The following is an 18927-nucleotide window of genomic DNA, read 5'->3' as shown; positions in this document are numbered from 1 at the left end:
GTTTTTGATAAAACCCTATGTCAGTATAAGGAAAATCTCTTCTTGTTTTCCAAGGGCTTTTAAACTGTGAACGGATATTGAGCTTTATGAGATGCTTTCTGAGTTGATCATACTGTTTTCCTTCTCTGTTAAATGTGGCAGATTTCTAAATTTTTCTAATATTGAGCCACCTTTTATTTGCTGAGGTAAACCTAACTTGGTCATGATTGATTTTACCTTTTTATTTTTAAAAATAAACACTGACTTATTTAGGATTTTGACAACTAAGTTCATATGTAAGATTGTTCTGTGATTCTCCTTTATTTGTACTGTCCTTAACTGGTTTTAGTATTAAGGTTATACAAGCCACATGGGATAAGTTAGGCAATAATCTTTTTTTCCTATTCTCTGGAAGTTTGTATATTATTAGAGTGATCTGTAGTAAAAGTCACCTGTAAAAGCCATCTGGTCTTGTGGGAAGGTTTTAAATTACGGGTTTAATGTCTTTAATAATTATGGTACTAGTCAAGATTTCTTTTCACTCTTGAGTTACTTAATGTGTTGGTCTAAAGTATATAATATTCTCTGTATTGTTTAATCTCTGCAACATCTGTAGTTGTAGTCCCTTATTGGTTCTGATAATTTTTATGAGGTCTCTTTTTTCTTAATCCTGTCAAAAGATTATCATGTTTTATTCATCTAGTCTTTAAAAACCAACTTTTAGCTTTGTTTATTGTATGGTAGTTTTCTATTTACTTGATTTCTACTTTTATCTTTATTATCTCCCTTCTGTTAGATTTTTCTATTTTTTCCTAGGTTCATAAGTTGAAAGCTTAATTCATTCACTTTCCATCTTTTCTAATGTAGTGTTTTTTAAGATTAATTTCCCTCCAGAACAGTTTTCATTTCTAGACTTTTGATATATTGGGTTTTTGTTTATGTTCGGTTTTTAAATTATTTTAAATTTATGACTTTTTTGACCCTTGAGTTATCAGAAGTGTGTTTTAAATTTGATATATATGGAGATTATTTTCCCATAATTTTTAATTTTTACTTCTAATTTAAATTGTATGGTGGTCGGAGAACATGGTGTCTATTACACTTATCCTTTGAAAGTACATAGTATATTTTTATAAATGTTTCATATGGGTGAGAAGAATGAGTATTCTTTACCTGCCCTGGGCAGTATTCTATGTTATGTCCATTAAATCAACTTTGTTAGCGGTATTTTGCTCGGTCCTCATATATCTATAGTGATTTTTTTGTTTGCTTGAAGTGTCAGTAATGGAAAGAGTATGTTAATCTCCCACGATCATGGTGGATTTTTCTATTTCTACCTGTATTCTGTTAGTTTTTACTCCGTAAAAAGTAAGGCAATGGTGTTAGATATTTGGAAGTTTAATTTGTTCTGTCTTCTTGGTCAGTTGCATCCTCCACCTTCAAGTAGTCATCCTTTCTTCCCGGAGTAATCCTTTTTGTATGAGTCTGCTTTAATACAGCTACTCATATGGAAATTGGGGGATATTAGTATTTTATTTTATTACTATTTTATTAGTATTTTATTTTATTAGTATTTTCCTTTTTTTCTCCCATTCTTTTACTTTCAACCATTTTGTGTGTTTTTTATGTCTCTTATCTTCAGCATTTAGGTAGAATTTTTAAAAGTACAAATCAATAATCTCTGTCACTTAACTGATTAATTAATTCAGTGTCTTTTGTATTGTGATTTTTGAGCTATTCACACTTGTCTCCCATACCCCCATTCTTTCTAGTTCTGTTTTGAATTGACTGAATTTTTCAGGTGATTTTTTAAAAATTCTATTTTTCCCTACATTGTTTTGAAATAATATACTTATTTCTGTTTTTTAGTGGTTACTCTTGAAATGTAATATGCATATATCTGGTAGAAGTTTTTTTTGGTGAACTCTGTTGTTTATAACTTTCGCTTATTTTTGTTTATGAATGCCTTTGTTTTAATCTTATTCTTGAAATATAATTTTGAGTACATATTTCTAGGTTGTTACTTTCTTTCAGCACTTTGAAGATGTCCTTATGTATTCTGGTTTATATTTTTGATGTATTGGGAAGTTTGTGGTGTACCTAATTCTCATTTGCTGTTCACCTTGCAAAATGAAGAGTCTATATGTTAGATCTTTAAGGTTTGTTTCTGGGTATTTACCCAGACTGTGGGTATTCACCATATGTTATTTCTCTATTCTATATATAAAATAATTTTTTTTAATCTAGTGAAGCATTTTTGTGGGATATTTACTTTTTTTGGTCTTCTTTGTTTTTTAGGTACCATAACTTTTGTTTTTAATTATTATTATTTTTTCTCTGTAGTTGCCTTTCCCCACCTTCCTGGTTCTGCTCCTTCATGGCCTAGTCTTGTGGACACCAGTAAGCAATGGGACTATTACTCAAGAAGAGAGAAAGACCGAGATAGAGATAGAGACAGAGACCGAGAACGAGATCGTGATCGAGACAGAGAAAGAGAACGCACCAGAGAGAGAGAGAGGGAGCGTGATCATAGTCCCACGCCGAGTGTTTTCAACAGGTATGTTCAGCGTGCAGTAATTTGTACACCTGTATTTTATATGCACTTTAGAATTTATATTCAGTGCCAGGATGGAAGATCCACTACAATTGGGAAAGGATTGCTTGAAGAGTAGTTAGGATAGCCATTTTAAAAGCATCAAGGCTGTTTATTCATAAGGACTTCCCACTACCTAAAGCAGCAGTCTTCAAATTTGTTTGTTCATTTCTTCCTTAAAACAATTTTGAAAATGTCATACCCCCTCACATATTTTTATCTTGGCATCAAAAATTTTTCACCTTAAGTATAAATAGTTGGCTATATAGATATAATTTCCAGTCTGTTATAAATCTCACAATTTTAAAATAAAGTTATCATTACTCTATTATATATCCATTGGATTAAGAATACTATAGTGATTTGCTGAACATCATTATCCATTTTTAAAAAATACATAAACAAGCTCTGTAACAGGTGGAAATTCTGCGTTTCTTTTTGTGCTTGAATTCTTACTTCTGAGCCACGTCCCCCAAAGAATTTTATTCTAATGCAAAATATTTTTTTTCTTGAAAGTTTTTTTAATTGATCCATCCTATCAGTCTTCCCTGCAACATACCTATGTAAGTTAAAATGTATTAAAAAATTAATGACCATAAGATTAAGTATTTAAAAATTTTTTGATTTTAGTTATTTATTTTTATATATAAATATAATACAAATTCTGAAAAACAATTTAACATAACTACATTCTTTAATGTGATGGAAGCGCTTCTTCCCATCCCTAAATAATATTTGTATCCATGAATGAATGTTACTACTGTTAGGGGAAAAAAGGCTTTGCCATTGATTATATTTCTTTCTTTCTTTCTTTTTTTAATATATAAATGTAAGCATTGAGAAACCTTGTTCACATAAAATATGTAAATAAGAATTGATGGAATTTTGTTGCGGTTCTGTCACTAAGTTATTTGAGCACTTTAAGATTTAGTGATATGTCAAAATTACACAGCTAACCTGTCATGAAAAGTTACTTTTAAGAATCTATTACCTCATGGCTCAGTTTTCTTAAAAGCAGATAGTTGGAAACCACCTGATTGTTACTTGGTGAAATTGTTTTCTACGGCTGCTACAATAAAAGTACCATAGACTGGTTAGCCTAGAACAACAGAAATTTACTCTCACAGGTCTGGAGGCTAGAGGTCTGATATCAAGGTAGCAGCAGGTTTAGTTCCTTTTTGTAGGCTTTGAGAGAATTTGTTCCCCGCCTCTCTTGTAACTTCTGGTGGTTGTTAGCAATCCTTGGTATCCCTTGGTTTGTAGATGATGCTTCACTCCAATCTGTGTCTGTCTTCACACAGCATTCTCCTCTCTGTGTCTGTGTACAAATTTCCCTATTTTTATAAGGGTAACAGTCTTTGGATTAGGGTGCAGCCAAATCCAGTCAGACCTCGTCTTGCCTTGATGATTACATCTGCAAAGACCCTGTTTCCAAAGTCTTTAGTTTTCTCAGTTTCTTGGAAGAACACCAAAAGGGCTTTACCAAGACTTATCAGAAGACTACCAATTATACTTAATACTCTTTATTTTAGAGGTACCCTGTTCAACTTAATATGCTTAGAAAGGGTTAGGAAAATGGAAATATATCTTCTCCAAAATGTCTGTAAAAATGAAACACCTTTATGTGTATTTGATATTTATTTTCATGCAAACCTGGAGCTGCAAATTTCCCCCACTCCATTTATGGAAAATAGCTACCAAATAACTTAACTGGTAAAAGACAGCTCCTATTGTCAAGCCAGCAGCCACATCACACCCAATTTCTATGGGAAAAAAGTCTGACTTCATTTTTCTGTTCAGTTAAATGAGTTTAATCCATATTTCCTGTCTAAGTCTAAGATAAAATAGTCACAGAATTCAAAATAAGGTGCTGCCTCCCCAGCACTTTCTTTTGCTTTCCTTCAGAAGGAATTTTTGGTTTTGTTTTTTTACTAGTTCAGGGAAAATTCTTACGACTCCACACTACTCTACACGATATCTGACGTTAGAACATCCCAGGACACAGGCCAAAATATTCCATTTCTTACTTCATACTTTGTAGCAGACAGATGTATAAGAGAGAAAGGCCTAAAGCCCTATAGAAGCTTTATGGTTCTTTGAATAAAATAGGTCTTACTGACACTAATATTTTAAATTAGATCTTGTTGATGCCATGATGGTTTTTATACCCTGAGCCAATAATGTACTGTAGTAAAATTGGTGAAAAGAATGCCTTTCTTTTGTAAAAGGCCAGGAACGTGATGGAGGAGAGGTTAGCCAGAGAAGTGGCATATGTGTTACCTACAGGTGTATCATTAGGCAGTTCATGTTCAGGAAAGAATAAATATGGAAGTTGGGGACCTAGAAGTTGATTCCCTAAAACTTTCTGTGCCATTGGAAAGAATTCATTTATTGCTAGCATAAAGAATAAAGTCAAAATTCTTTTTATGATCCGTAAGTCACAAATTCAGTGCACCTTTCTATATTTTAACCCTGGTTCTCTCCCAAGGCAATATACTGCATGCTCTAGCTACACTGAACTACTTGCTCTTCTGGAAAGCCTCATAGTTTAGCACTTCCCTTCTTCATGTTATTCCTGTCCTCTCTGCCTCACAAACTTTCACTGATTCTTCAAGGTTCAGCTCGTATTTGTCTTCTGTGAGCAACTCTGAACCTGAAAGAAAGAATTAATTATTCCTTCACATGCTCCCTAAGCATTTTGTGTATCTTCTTTAAAGCATGTCTTTCTCTTTCAGGGTGTTGACTATCATTTTTCATCTCTGTATCCTCAGCACTTTGTACAGTAATGCCTGGAACATAATGAATGTGTCAGTGAATAAAATGACTTAACACGTATCAGGGAGGAGGGTGAATACAATAGAGAAAAAACAATCTTGAAAACTGTTGGTGAAACTGTGTTAGCCAGATAGGTTTTGAAATGGATAAAAATCAACCCTTATATCAAAGCGTTAATTTGGGCATCTTTCTAATTAACATATCCATTTAGGTACCTTCACAATGTAGAATGAAAGAAGTTAAAGATAACTTTTTTTTGTTATCAGCTATTTTTATGGATAAGATAAATGTAAGGTACACAGTTTTCTGATTTTGCTGGATGAGATGAAGTAATATATCAGTTCAAGATGTGAGCATATGCTTGATTCAGACAGCATTTGTTTTGTTAGATGTGATCATGTAATCATATACTTCTTAATCCAGAAAGGTCCTTAGGGGTTATCCAGTCTAAATTTTGATTTGTCAGATGAGGAAATGGAAGCATAGAGAAATTAAAGCAACACTAGAGCCATACTGTCTACTGGAAATATGGTTGAGATATTACTTAAAATCCTTTCTAGTCTTGAAATTAGGTAGTTTAAAAATTTATTACTTTTCATTTGTTTTTATTACTCTTTCTGTACTTGATTTTTTTTTTTCTTCCTCTTTCGGGGGTGGTGGGGAACCAGATTCATTCTTTCATTCATGTAAACTGACTTTTTTTTTAACATCTTTATTGGAGTACAATTGCTTTACAATGGTGTGTTAGTTTCTGCTGTATAACAAAGTGAATCAGCTATACATATACATATATCCCCATATCTCTTCCCTCTTGCGTCTCCCTCCCACCCTCCCTGTCCCACCACTCTAGGTGGACACAAAGCACTGAGCTGATCTCCCTGTGCTATGTGGCTGCTTCCCACTAGGTAGCTGTTTTACATTTGGTAGTGTGTATGTATCCATGCCACTCTCTCATGTAACTGACATTTTTTGAGTTCCTGTTATGTACCAGGCACAGAGTTGTGTGCTGAGGATACAGAATTACTCATACACTGTCGTTACAGATTTAACCATGTAATATTGTCACAATATCTAGGACTGGTTAGAAGTTTAAAACTTTATGTAAAAAAAAGTGCAAGAAGAAACTCCATAAGATTTATTAATCTTTTTCCTTCCTGTAGCTCCTAATAATATGACTTACACACTGTAGGCACCTGGTAACATTTTATTGACTAGATAAGTAAAGGTATGGTACATACATGCATGTTTGTGTGTATGTGTGTGTTGAAGTGTATGTTTTGAGTTTGTGTGGTGGGACATGTGCTGTTAATAACTTCAGTCACATAAGTGCATGAATTCTGTTAAGTTCAAGCGCATTACTTTCTGGGAAGTTGAATTGTTTCTAATGTAGTTAAAATTAATATATTTGAGATAGTACTGTTATCTCTAGAATGTACATGTTCACAAGGTAAGGAGCTTAATGCAGAACTTCATAGGAAACAAGTCTGAAATGAATTGCTTTGCTAGAGCTCGTAACTTTTCTTTGCATAAATTATAGTGTTTATAAAATTCTTTGTCCATTTCAAACACACTCATGCACAAATGCTACTTAATTTTTATTGAAGCTGAAAGTGTTAATGGTTAAACCATATTTGATTTTCATGTTGCTAGCTGTAGGGCATCAGGCGTAATGTTTACTTAAATCTGACTAAAAGTTCAAGGCCAGAGAGGGAAAAAAAGGTGGAAGAATTTTGTGTTGTTCTGAATTATCCCAGGAATAAAGTGTTCTCTGGAAAATCCAAATGAAGTATAAGGAAAGGCCTTTTTTTTTTCTCAAGACTGAGATTTCAGCAATATGGCATGTAGTATGTGTTGTTACAAATTAGAGTCATTGTTTTGAAAATTACAGACCAGTTTCAACATCTGTTTTTTAGGCCGCTTAATTGTGGGCCAGAGAGAAGGCTGGTCATTCTAGGGTGTTTGAAATGAGCTCTAATGATTTCCAGGCTCAGAGAAACCTTTGTGCTGCAGCTGCTTATCAGAGAAGGGGTCTTTACATTTTGTGTACGAGACCAAATCTTCCACCATCTGTAGGAAGGGTCCCATCAGATGGCTGCCTTCAGAATCTTAAAGGCCTCAAAGCTAACAAGAATTGGTGTGAGGGTTAGAGGGAAAAAACAGGGTTACAAAGGACGAATTATGAGATAATTGACCTTAGTTATTTTTAGGTAAATCCAGTTGGAATCATTACAAAGAACCTCATTTTTAAAGAGGATAATATTAATGCTAATATTCGTTTGTCATGGTAGGTGTGAGTTTATTCTCCTTTAGAAACTTTATTAGAAACAGTCACCTTTACAGAAAGCGTTCTGCTTCTGAAAATTTTAACATTAAATTTAATGAAGATGGTGAGCCTGCCTGTTAGCGGCCATTTGAGGGCCTGCTCTTGTTCCAAACACTTTATAAACGTTATTGCCAATTCTACCACTATCCTGAAAAAGACTGTTGCCAGTTTTACAGATGAGAAAACTGAGTGTTCACAGAGGTTAAGTAACTTACCCTGGGTCATACACTTAGGAAATAACAGTCAGGACGTGTTCCTGGGCCTGCTCTGCACGGACTCTTCCTGCTACTCCACACTGCCTGTCATGGTGCATTGCCTTTCTGATGACACGCTTCCACCTCCCCAGTACCAAGTACACATTTATGATTAGAAAAAAAATCGTGTTTGTATGTAATATATGTGTCCGTGTGTGTGTGTGTGTGTATCATGCATATATATATGCATATATGAATACTCTTTAAAATAACATTAAAAATGTATCACAGGCAATAATAACTTGGTCAGCAATATGACTTGGCTTTAGGTGTCGCACTCCTGAATTATCACTTTTGCTAAGAGACCACAGTTAGGCTTTGTTTTTATATGGCTTATACTTTCACCTGATTCTGTCTCCTGTTATTCTCTCTCAGATTCCTTAACATCTTGAGGCTATGTACAAATTCTAATTTAATAATTTGTATAAAACATATATTTCTAGAAACCAAAGCTCTTTAGTACACAGTGTTCTAAAAGATACTTTTATTCATTCTAAGAGTTTACTGACATTAGGATGTAGAAAATGTTGACTTCTGTGCTGGATGTAGAAAATGTTGACTTCTGTGCTGAACAAAAAGAAAAAATAGACTTGAAGGATTGAGAGAAAAACAGAAGTATGTCTCCATTTTCACGAAAGGACGTGGAGAGACAGGTCTAAGGAGGTAAAGATGACTACCATCAGTCCCAGTTTCACTAGTCCATTCTCTCCAAAATCAGAAAATGGAGGCAGAGCTTAATATGGATTTGAAGTTGTTCCCATGGTCCCCTCCCTCCAGCTTCCTCCTCCTCACTCCACCCCCGCAACCCGCCTCCCTTACCACACAGATAGCGTTAAGTTATTGGGATGTCAGAATTCAAGTATGTATGTCCGTAGGCAATTTTCTGTCTGCATTTTGTGTGGATATTGTGGAAATTGCTTTTTTTTTTCAGTCTCTTGTATGATACTTTATTATCAGCGCCATTTTTCGAACAGGATTTGCTCACTTCGTGTTTCTTTGTCACATTTTGGTGATTCTCACAATATTTCAAACCAGCAAAACGTTGACTTGCTGAAGACTCAGGTGATGGTTAGCATGTTTTAGCAATAAAGTATTCTTAATTAAGGCATGTACATTGATTTTTAGACATAATGCTATTGTACACTTAACGGACTGCAGTATAGTGTAAACAACTTTTATATGCATTGCGAAATCCAAATTTCGTGGACTTGCTTTATTGTGATATTTATTTTATTGGTCTGAAACTGAACCTACGGTTCATATCATTGAGGTATGCCTGTATTCATAAATTTGCACATCTACTAAGAATGCCAATATATGGCGGTTTACAATTGCCTGCTTTCTAATTTGCACTGGAAAATGGAAGTTGCTTTGATGTCACTCTGTTCTTAATGTTTATACCACTTCATTAGATGAATATATACTTTATGTGATTCAAAACCTTAAGAACCTTTATCTACTTGGACTATGTCGTCATAAGCCAAATATTTTTAATATATTTTTAGAATCTTAACTGTGTGCCTAAGATTTTATAAATATCATTAAGAATTTTGGTTGGAAATCTGAGATACACAAACATGCTTTTAAGTCTAAAAAGTAAAATGAAGCTGCTGATTAAAATTTAAATCAGTTACAGCTCCCAAATTTTGAAGAAAAACAGCATTTATATAAAATTTCTACCCTATAACAACTGTGAAAGCACAGAACTTGGCCCTTTAACATAACGTGTAATCATTATATATTTTGTATTCTTGTATTAGATCTAGTACTAATTTGGGAGCAGCATTGTTTTCCTCTCAGTTCAACAAGTATATACTTTGCACCTATTCTGTGTAAGATGCTAACATTAGGACTTCTGGTTTGGACTCAGGTCACGTCTTTTGTAGCTTGAAGTCATTCAGAATCAACAATCCAGTTGTCAAGAAAACTTGTTTCTATTCTGATTTCAGTGATGAAGAACGATACAGATACAGGGAGTATGCAGAAAGAGGCTATGAGCGCCACAGAGCAAGTCGGGAGAAAGAAGAACGACACAGAGAAAGACGACACAGAGAGAAAGAGGAAACCAGACACAAGTCCTCTCGAAGGTTTGCTCTTTAATAGTGAATCATTTTGAAGCCAAGAGAAATTGATTTGTTTTCAGGAAGTAAAAGCAAACATTTCTAAGTAACCACTAGAGCATTATATGTGTTCCTAATTGGAAGACTATAGTTGGTTCCTTATAGGTTTCAACAAAGATATTGAAATCTAACCAGATTATAATGCCCATAAGCCAAAATTAGCATGGAATAAAAAATATGAGAATTAGACTTACTACATTATCTTGGGTGGCGGGGGGGGATTTGTCATATGAATCAGTTTTTAGTAGTAATTGTTATTAAACAAACTGATGTTCAGTTTAATCAAAGAAAATTCAGGGCCTTATAGTCCCCCCCCACCAAAAAAAAAAATCAGCATTAAATTTTAATGCCTATTGTTTGCCTAAAATCAACTCTAGGAAGTATTTCCTGTTCTGATCTAGTGCTTCAGTTTCTAATTTGTAATTTAGTCTTTTAGAATGAAGTATATGGGCCCTAGTGGCCCTCTTGGCATAGTGGGTGGTGCGTCGGTCTCATAATCTAATGTATATGGTCCTTAGGGTTCTAGGAAAATATTAATGAAGGTGAGCATTAAATGTAAATATAATCTCAGCATAAAGGTCACATAAAAAATAATTACTCCCCAAAATGTGTTTGAGAAAAAGAAAGTATTAGATTATTTAAAACCCACTGTTATACTGAGAATTTACCTAAAGTAGGTTGATCCGTCACTACTTAAACATTTTTAAGAATACACCTTTCTTTTTTCTTTAGTAATAGTAGACGTCGCCATGAAAGTGAAGAAGGAGACAGTCATAGGAGACACAAGCACAAAAAATCTAAAAGAAGCAAAGAAGGAAAAGAAGCTGGCAGCGAGCCTGCCCCTGAACAGGAGAGCACCGAAGCTACACCTGCAGAATAGGCATGGTTATGGCCTTTTGTGTACAGTAGTGCCAGAAATAGATACTATAAATCTTATTTTTCTGGATAATGTTTAAGAAATTTGCCTTTAATCTTGTTCTTTTAGTATGAAAAGTTAACTTTTTTCTTCTAAAATAAAAGAGTGAATTTTTCATGTTAAGTTAAAAATCTTTGTCTTGTAATATTTAAAAAATAGACAGTAATGACTTTGTATCGAAGAAAGTAATGTGAATGAGTCACTCAGCAGGGAATTTAAAGAGCTATGTTTAGCTGTGTACATAATATCTGATTGATAAAGGTCAAGGTTCCCTCTTGGCCAGTTTCCTTGAGGAGTTAATCAAATACCAGTCTCTTAAGAAGTTGCACTGCAAAATGCATCAAAAGGCACCTCTGAGTCTTGAGATTAAAACTAGTCTTTTATCACTGCTGTGGCACTATTGCTTTGCATATTAAAGAACTCACACAGTTTTGATACTGCAACTTTTTTTTTTTTTTTTGTGGTATGCGGGCCTCTCACTGTTGTGGCCTCTCCCGTTGCGGAGCACAGGCTCCGGACGCGCAGGCTCAGCGGCCATGGCTCACGGGCCCAGCCGCTCCGCGGCATGTGGGATCTTCCCGGACCCGGACACAAACCCGAGTCCCCTGCATCGGCAGGCGGACTCTCAACCACTGCGCCACCAGGGAAGCCTGATACTACAACTTTTTGATAGCAGGTTTTCAGTGTTCTAAATTTGGGTTCATGGTGAAACTAAAGGGGAACTTTTCTATCCAAAGTAATAAAATCTAATGGCACTTGGGTGACCTCTGAAATAACTTGCCCTAAATGTAGTTTCTGGCAGGCACATGGACAAAATACTCGTCACTGTGACAAATTTGAATTGCCTCAAAGCCATCTCTTATGAGCTAGGTCAAGCTGGTTTGGCCTTTCTTGATGGTTCTTCCAAGGCTCATTGGTTGAGCAGCACGTAGAGTTTGTATACAGTTACTAGCTATACTGTGAATAAAAATAAATAAGCTTTAGATTAGTCATTTCCCATTACATTTAAGAAAGTACAAGTTTATAGAATTCTGTGAACATTTTTAGGGATAGCCCTTAGAAGGTATTTGTCAGTGATGGTAGCAACATGGTTTTGAAAGAATGAATTACTAGGAACTTTTAAATAGTGATAATAGAAATGAACTTAGTATCACATACTAAAAGACAGCTATATAATTTTTGAAAAATATTTATTTCTCATTTGATGAACACTTTTCAGCAATGCACTTTTAAAATCCTCTGTCTGGAAATTGTTTTTAAAATGCCCATAGTGTACCCTTTGCAGACCTCAGCATATACCAGATTTTAATTTAACTGTATGATTTGAATTCAGTGGGGGCATACAAACCATGTCAGCTGTTTAAGAGCTTTTTATTGAATAGAAAAATATAAACTTAAAGTTCTAGAGTAATGAGAAATGCTCCACACTGAATAAAAACTATTAGTAATGTTTCTATTTTGAGAATTATATTTTCTGAGGTGTAATTGGCTTTTCATTAGATCCTACTTTTCCTGACATTAAAGTTTATATTTTTACATTGTAGCCTTCAAATACAAAAATCGATAAGATAAATACATTGTTTCAACTTAGCTTATTTGTGATTTCCTGTTTTTCTATGACCCATCATTGATTCTATAAAAAAGTGCCGGGCCAAGAAGCAATGGTGAGAGTAATTTTTCCTTTAAGTTCTTTTAGCATCCTTGCCAAGCAAGCATGTATCATTCCTGATGTACTTCTGCCATTGACAGCAAGAAGAATATCACCACATCTAAAAAAAATAAAGGTACATGATTAACATTTTGAGCCACAGCGGAAGTTAATGCAAGTTTTTTTTGGTGGTCCCAGTTTTTGCTCCATCTGTCAGTTTTAATTATGTTATCAGTACTTCTAATTAAGGTTCTCCCCCTCACTTAAATTCTTCAAATTCTATTGTTCAGCTTGTTTTAGAAAGAATGCTAAAAGTATAGGAAGTTGCTGTATGGGACCAAGAGTAACAAATCATTTTGGATTTCTTAGAAATGGAATGCTGCATAAATGTTTTAAATTTCTTACCAATAAAAAAAGATACAATAGGTGCCTTATTTCACATGGGGCCAGGCTTTTTGCATGTATAAAACACAATCTTTGGATATAAGTTTTTTGTTAAGTAGTCATTATTATTACCTGATTCTTCCATCGTTGTATGCTGGTGTTCCTTCAACAATGGATTTGATAAAGAAAGGTTTGTTCCCATTGTATTCTTCATAACCTCCTACAATGCAGAAGCCCAGACTTCCAGCTGTGTTTCTTCGCAGTATAACATCTTTACAGTTGTACAGGTACCTGAAATAGAACGAAATCAATGTAAATGCGCAGTTAATTCGAACTCATAGTAATTACTGTGATTCATCTCCCATTCCCTTTATTGGCATTATTTTTTTTAGGCTTAATAGCACTGGATGGGTCTCATTCAAAATTGTGTCATAGCCCAGTTACCTTTGTGCTTTTAGCTGGCTCTTTTTTTTTTTTTTTCCGGTATGCAGGCCTCTCACTTTTGTGGCCTCTCCCGTTGTGGAGCACAGGCTCCGGACGTGCAGGCTCAGCGGCCATGGCTTACGGGCCCAGCCGCTCCGCGGCATGTGGGATCTTCCCGGACCGGGGCACGAACCCGTGTCCCCTGCATCGGCAGGCGGACTCCCAACCACTGCGCCACCAGGGAAGCCCTAGCTGGCTTTTTCTAATTTTTCTAAAAATTTCTAATTTCTAATTTTTCTCTTTTCTAAAGCTAACCACCCTTTTAAAAGTGACACCATCTATTATGTTCTGTTTATGTCTACTGGGAAAGAATCATTTCTGGCTTAAAGATTTAATTTCTCAACTTATATTAAAGTTATGCCTAAATCTTTACTGATGAACCACATTCAAGCATACTTACAGTTATCATATTTTTATTTCCTTATGGATGTAAATAATTTTTAATGAAGGAAAAATTCTTTGAATCGTTAATATCTCAGTGGAAAAAATTTAAATGTAACCCTAATTCATTGGCTGAAGTTCTGACTTTTGAAAGATACCAGTTTATACATAGTTTTACATGTTTGATAGGTTATATAGAAGCATGCAGGCAGCGTAATATACTGAATGGAGACTGAGGTGCATTTAAAGATTGTAAGAATGATTCATACTGAAGGAGAAAAACCTGGCAGTAAGTTAAAAACTGAATAGCAAGTTATAACAGGAATGGGAGAAAGACCATAGGTCTTTTGTAAATGGGTAGAACCCTCAGCTAAAATAGAAAATTTGATTGAGGAAGCTGTTCCTTTTATTATTCAGTGGCAGTTGGATCAGTGTTAAAATAGGTGCAGGCTAAGTACAAAACTGTGTTACAGTTATGACAGAGGTATGTCAGGAGCTGGATTTGACTCCAAAATCCCCCAAGTCCAGGAACTGGTTTGAAAGAGAATTAGCATTTTCAGTGTTGGTAAAAGTCAAGATTTGGTGATTTTGTTTATAAACTGTACCTTGAAATACTAATTTTTTTGAAAAACCAATAAAAAGTCTCTTGAGAAATGTTCTGGTGATGAAGCTGGTCATTACATTTGTTACTGACCTTGCTAATCAATGTAACATGACTTTTTCATGGCATTTCGACTCCCATTTGAAGTAAAACAAGCTTTGGGTTTGTCTGGTGGGTAACTTTAAAATGTAGTGCTAAAATGCAACTCAAGTTTGTTTTGTATCTGTTGTCATACATATATATCATTTACAATAATTTCTTTTGCTGAAATTATTGCTGAAAAATATGAATTCATTAAAGGAAACAACCATATTTTTATTATAAAATATTCATTTGCTGTATTTCACAGTAATACTTGATGTTAGTGAATTCATCCTGTAGGAGTTGTGGTGTGTTTGATACCACATTTACACAGTGGCTCACTGACTGCTCATGTTCAAAGCAGGTAATTGTTCCCCAGACACTAGAGCATTATGTTCCCACCTATGCCCAGTGTTTGGAGGAGAGCTGGTGGGTGCTTCTTACCCAAGGTTATGATTAAACATGTCTTAACGTTCTTTAAAACATATAAATGGGTACATGGAGCAATACTCGAAACTTAAGTATTTCTCACCCTTTTGACCATTGGGTTTTTTCATTAATTATCACTTTGGACCTTGACTCTTAATATTTTATTCCATGTGGACAAGCTATAAAAATAATCATCTAAAATTTTTACATTACCAATACAAAAATTTCAACATAACATTAATGAGTCATTCTCATTGTCTTACAAGCATATGGTGACATTTTCCAGAGGACATGTGGTAAGTGATCTGTCAGGACACTGAATGCAGAAGTACATATGAGAGTCCAGTTATCTTCTATTAAGCCAAACATTAAAGAGGTTTGCAAAAATCATACACTGCCACTCTTGTAATTTTTTAAAATACTGCTTCTTATAAAAGATGTTATTTATGTTAATATATAATGGATTATTTTAAATGATTTAATAAAATTATTCAGATTAATATATAAGGTAAAATATTAGTAGGTATAACCTATATAAGCAAAAGCTCTTGGGGATCATCAATACTCTAAATAAGTGTAGGGGTCTTGAAAAAAAACTTTGGGAATTGCTGCTGTAGACATGTTTATCAAACTTGATGTTCCACTGGTATCTCAACCTCAGCATGTCCAAAACAACTAATATCTCCTCATTCTTCCTTACTGTGTAAAATAATTACATGAATGGCCCAAGTCATCACCCTTCCCTGGTATCATCCGTGCCACTTATTGTATAATTTTGTGGTGCCCCCCTCCGATTCTGGATTCAGCCATAAGATCATCAGTGGGACGTTGGCCAGAGCCAGCCAAATCTAGACACAGGAGCATGGCCAACCAAGATTAGCAGAGCCACCTAAACGACCCAGAAAGGACTGCAGATGCATGAGGGAGCCAGCCAAGATCAATGACGCCTGGCCTGGGTCAGCTGAAGCTGATCTGTGTCTGATGTTCCCTGCGGAATGGGCATTCTGCACATCAGAGGGGCCGCTCACTGTGGGCCCAGGGCTCTGCAGGCTTGGCCTGCACGCTCCAGATGTGGGCAGCCTCACTTCCATCTTCCCTCTTCGACTTTCACTTTCTGCTACTGAGGTTTTGTGGCTAGTTTGTTACATAGCATGATTGTGAAAAGTAACTGATATTCTTAACTCTCCTAGTTTGGTTATGTCCTCCAGCTAGACGAAACATACCACCATTCACTCCAATGTATTTCCTAGGTTCCCAAAGCACCCTGTGCCTACATAATATTTTAATTATAACTTCTTTAATTCATAATTTTTAATAATTTACTATGACATGTTGTTGCTTACTGTATTATGAAGGCCATGAGGGCTATTCCTAGAACCTACTCTATTGATTATTTCATTCAACGAATGCCTGCTAAGCAGAGCCATTTAAAGACCTACAGAGACACTAGGTATTCCTGTGGAGGCTCCACCCACTATTACAACAAACACATTAAAAGTGCATTCATATCCCACCAGAAATATAGGTGAGTTTGGGACAATTATAAAAGACTAATTTTGCTCCTAAATGACTTCGGCAGGAGCTACTCATTTGATTCTGGATTGACTGTGACTTATTAGCAAACATCACACAGGGAAGGTAATGGTGGGAGGTGGGGAGGAGAATGGCAAGAAATTTAAGGCCTAAGAGGCTAAGCAATGAAGAAAAATACATACGGTGCTGCTGGGTGCATGACACATCCACTGAATGACAGAAATCTGAGGCATTTACACTCCTGCAGAACTTGTTTATGGTAAAGAAACGGTAAGACTCAAATTATAAAAGCTAAATATAGGCTTCACATCCTCCTAAAGGATGCTCCCCAAACACTGCATAGTGGTTAAGATCCCAACCAGGCAGCCCAGTTCAAATCCCAGTTCTGCATATTAACTAGCATGTTACCTTAGGCAAGTTACTTAACCACTCTGTGCTGCAGTCTCCTATCTTTAAAGTGGCGATAATATTAGTACCTAGATCATAGGACTGAGGTGAGCTTTAAATGAGTGAAAAATGCAAAGAACATGTAAAGCTCTTAGCAGAGTGCCTGGCACACAGAAAAGGTTATATCAGTATGAGCTACTGTTGCAGTTGTTATTTCTATTCCGGGTTTGGATGTACTTGACAGTGTCCCTGTCCTATAGTTAAAATGTAAGTTTTAAGTTTTTGACTTAAAAAAAAAAAAACAACCCATGATATTTGCCTCCCTGCTCTTCGATACAGACAGTCCTCATCAAAATGCTTTCTGAAGTTCAGGAAAGTGAAAGGTTAAATACTTAGGCAAGAGAAGAAATGAATTAATGTGTATCACTATCATACTAGTCCGGATGAGAGCATGTTTTCAAAGACTTCCAGATGTGGAGTGTGGGCCCTGAGAGCCAACAGTGAATAAAGCAGAAGGTCTTCAGTGTTTTCTGAATCCCCTCCAAGTGAATTGCATCTGATCATTTGTATAGCTTAGAGCCCATGTCTGGAGCTACTGCCCAGGGGTGTACAAAAGGCATCCCTGATAAGGGTGAGACACATTTGCATTGTCCTTAATAACCTACTTTTACTCTCTGCTACTGTTTATTATATCTGACACCCACTGGGGTTCAGCATACTAATGGTACCCTCTTCATATACATTCATTCTACGTGTTGGACTGCACTTGAGGACATGATCACAATGTCCTAGAAAAGAGATTGTTTCTAGACCTGCTGACATATCACTTTTCTTCACTGGTAGGGAATATTAGGTAAGTGGCTGGATCATACTTTAGGGCAAATAGTTTTCCCTCAAAATCTGTTAATCAAAAGGGGAAAAGGTTTGACTGGGTAAATGTATAACTTGGAGGGAAATGTCTTCTTTGTGAATTAAAAAAAAAAACTATTTGCAGCCTAAATCTCTAGTGGTTCCGGCAGGCAAGTAACTTTTGCTAAGGCCTGAAACTCTTAGGACATCACTAATGCCAAATGACTAGAGACATTTATGCCCATGGTATTGCATCAGTGAGGGAGAACCTGGCACCTTTGGGGCTCTATGCAGTCAAGATCAGAAATGCCAACCTGCAAGATGGCCCTGGTTCCTTCCTTTTATTATAAACCTCCAGCAAACAGCCACTCCAGGAAAAATTTAGCTCAAAGGTTAAAAAATGAACCAGAGACATATAAAAGAAAAGGCGGAGAGTAACAGTAAAAACAGTAACAGACAAAAATCACTCACCAGAAAAATGCTGCCACAGAAATGAAATGCTGCTAGAGAAAAGGAAATTTATAACCAACCCTATTCCTGTGAATTTAAAATACTTCTGAAACAATGGCTCTGTAAAAAAAGATCAAGGCAGAGATACAAGATTTCAAGGGGGAGATATAAGACAAGAGGAAAAGAAATGGGCCGAGAAGAAAGACGTTGAAGGGAAAAATAACACAGAAATGAAAGTGAGTACAAAGGCAAAGATGTACTACTGAAAACACAGTAAGGGTTATGAAGGACAGATCAAAACAAGCAAAGAAAGCAGAATGAAAGTAAATAGAATTGAAAAGGATTCAAGAGAAAATGAAAGATATAAAACAAAAAGAGGTAACATACATATCTGGACTCCCTGAAAAGAAGACGCCAAATAACATTTATCTTGAACGTTAGGTAGAAAGACCAAGCCACATAGAGAAGGAAAGAAATGAGACAGGCCTCACTTCTCCACATCACCACTCAGTGCGAGTCAGTGATGCAATGCCTACGAAATCCAAAAAGAGGTGATCAGATAGTTTTATAACCAGGTAACCTATCACAGGGTTGTACAGATAGAGCATGATTTCTTTAACCAGTTCCTATTGGTAGTGGACACAACAACAGTGCAATGAACACCACTGTACCTTCCTTATGAATTCATTTTGCAACATTGCTTACGAAAGATGAAAACAACCTAAGTGTCCACTACCAAAT

General features: G+C 35.7%; 2 protein-coding genes across 18 annotated transcripts in view; one reads left to right on the top strand and one right to left on the bottom strand.

The window, feature by feature from the left end:
- FIP1L1 (factor interacting with PAPOLA and CPSF1) overlaps positions 1 to 12537 on the top strand; it is a 66323-nt gene extending 53786 nt beyond the window's left edge. For 14 of the 15 annotated variants that reach the window (XM_082653057.1, XM_082653055.1, XM_082653054.1 and 11 more), the window contains 3 exons: positions 2323 to 2536; positions 9874 to 10011; positions 10777 to 11029. In XM_082653057.1, the coding sequence (XP_082509183.1) occupies positions 2323 to 2536; positions 9874 to 10011; positions 10777 to 10924 (500 nt within the window). In that variant the 3' untranslated portion in view covers positions 10925 to 11029. Of the gene's footprint in view, positions 1 to 2322; positions 2537 to 9873; positions 10012 to 10776 lie in introns of all 15 variants that reach the window. The other variant, XM_082653056.1, reaches the window with a different exon arrangement.
- A 45-nt stretch (positions 12538 to 12582) lies between these two features.
- LNX1 (ligand of numb-protein X 1) overlaps positions 12583 to 18927 on the bottom strand; it is a gene marked incomplete at its 5' end in the record, with an annotated part of 200104 nt that continues 193759 nt past the window's right edge. For all 3 annotated transcript variants that reach the window (XM_082653048.1, XM_082653049.1, XM_082653050.1), the window contains 2 exons: positions 12583 to 12729; positions 13125 to 13283. In XM_082653048.1, the coding sequence (XP_082509174.1) occupies positions 12594 to 12729; positions 13125 to 13283 (295 nt within the window). In that variant the 3' untranslated portion in view covers positions 12583 to 12593. The remainder of the gene's footprint in view (positions 12730 to 13124; positions 13284 to 18927) is intronic.

Source organism: Grampus griseus, assembly GCF_964374135.1.
Source record: "Grampus griseus genome assembly, chromosome: 4".
Taxonomy (NCBI): Eukaryota; Metazoa; Chordata; class Mammalia; order Artiodactyla; family Delphinidae; genus Grampus; species Grampus griseus.
The sequence above is the reverse complement of the archived record's forward strand: the minus strand, read 5'-3'. Positions and strand labels throughout refer to the sequence as shown.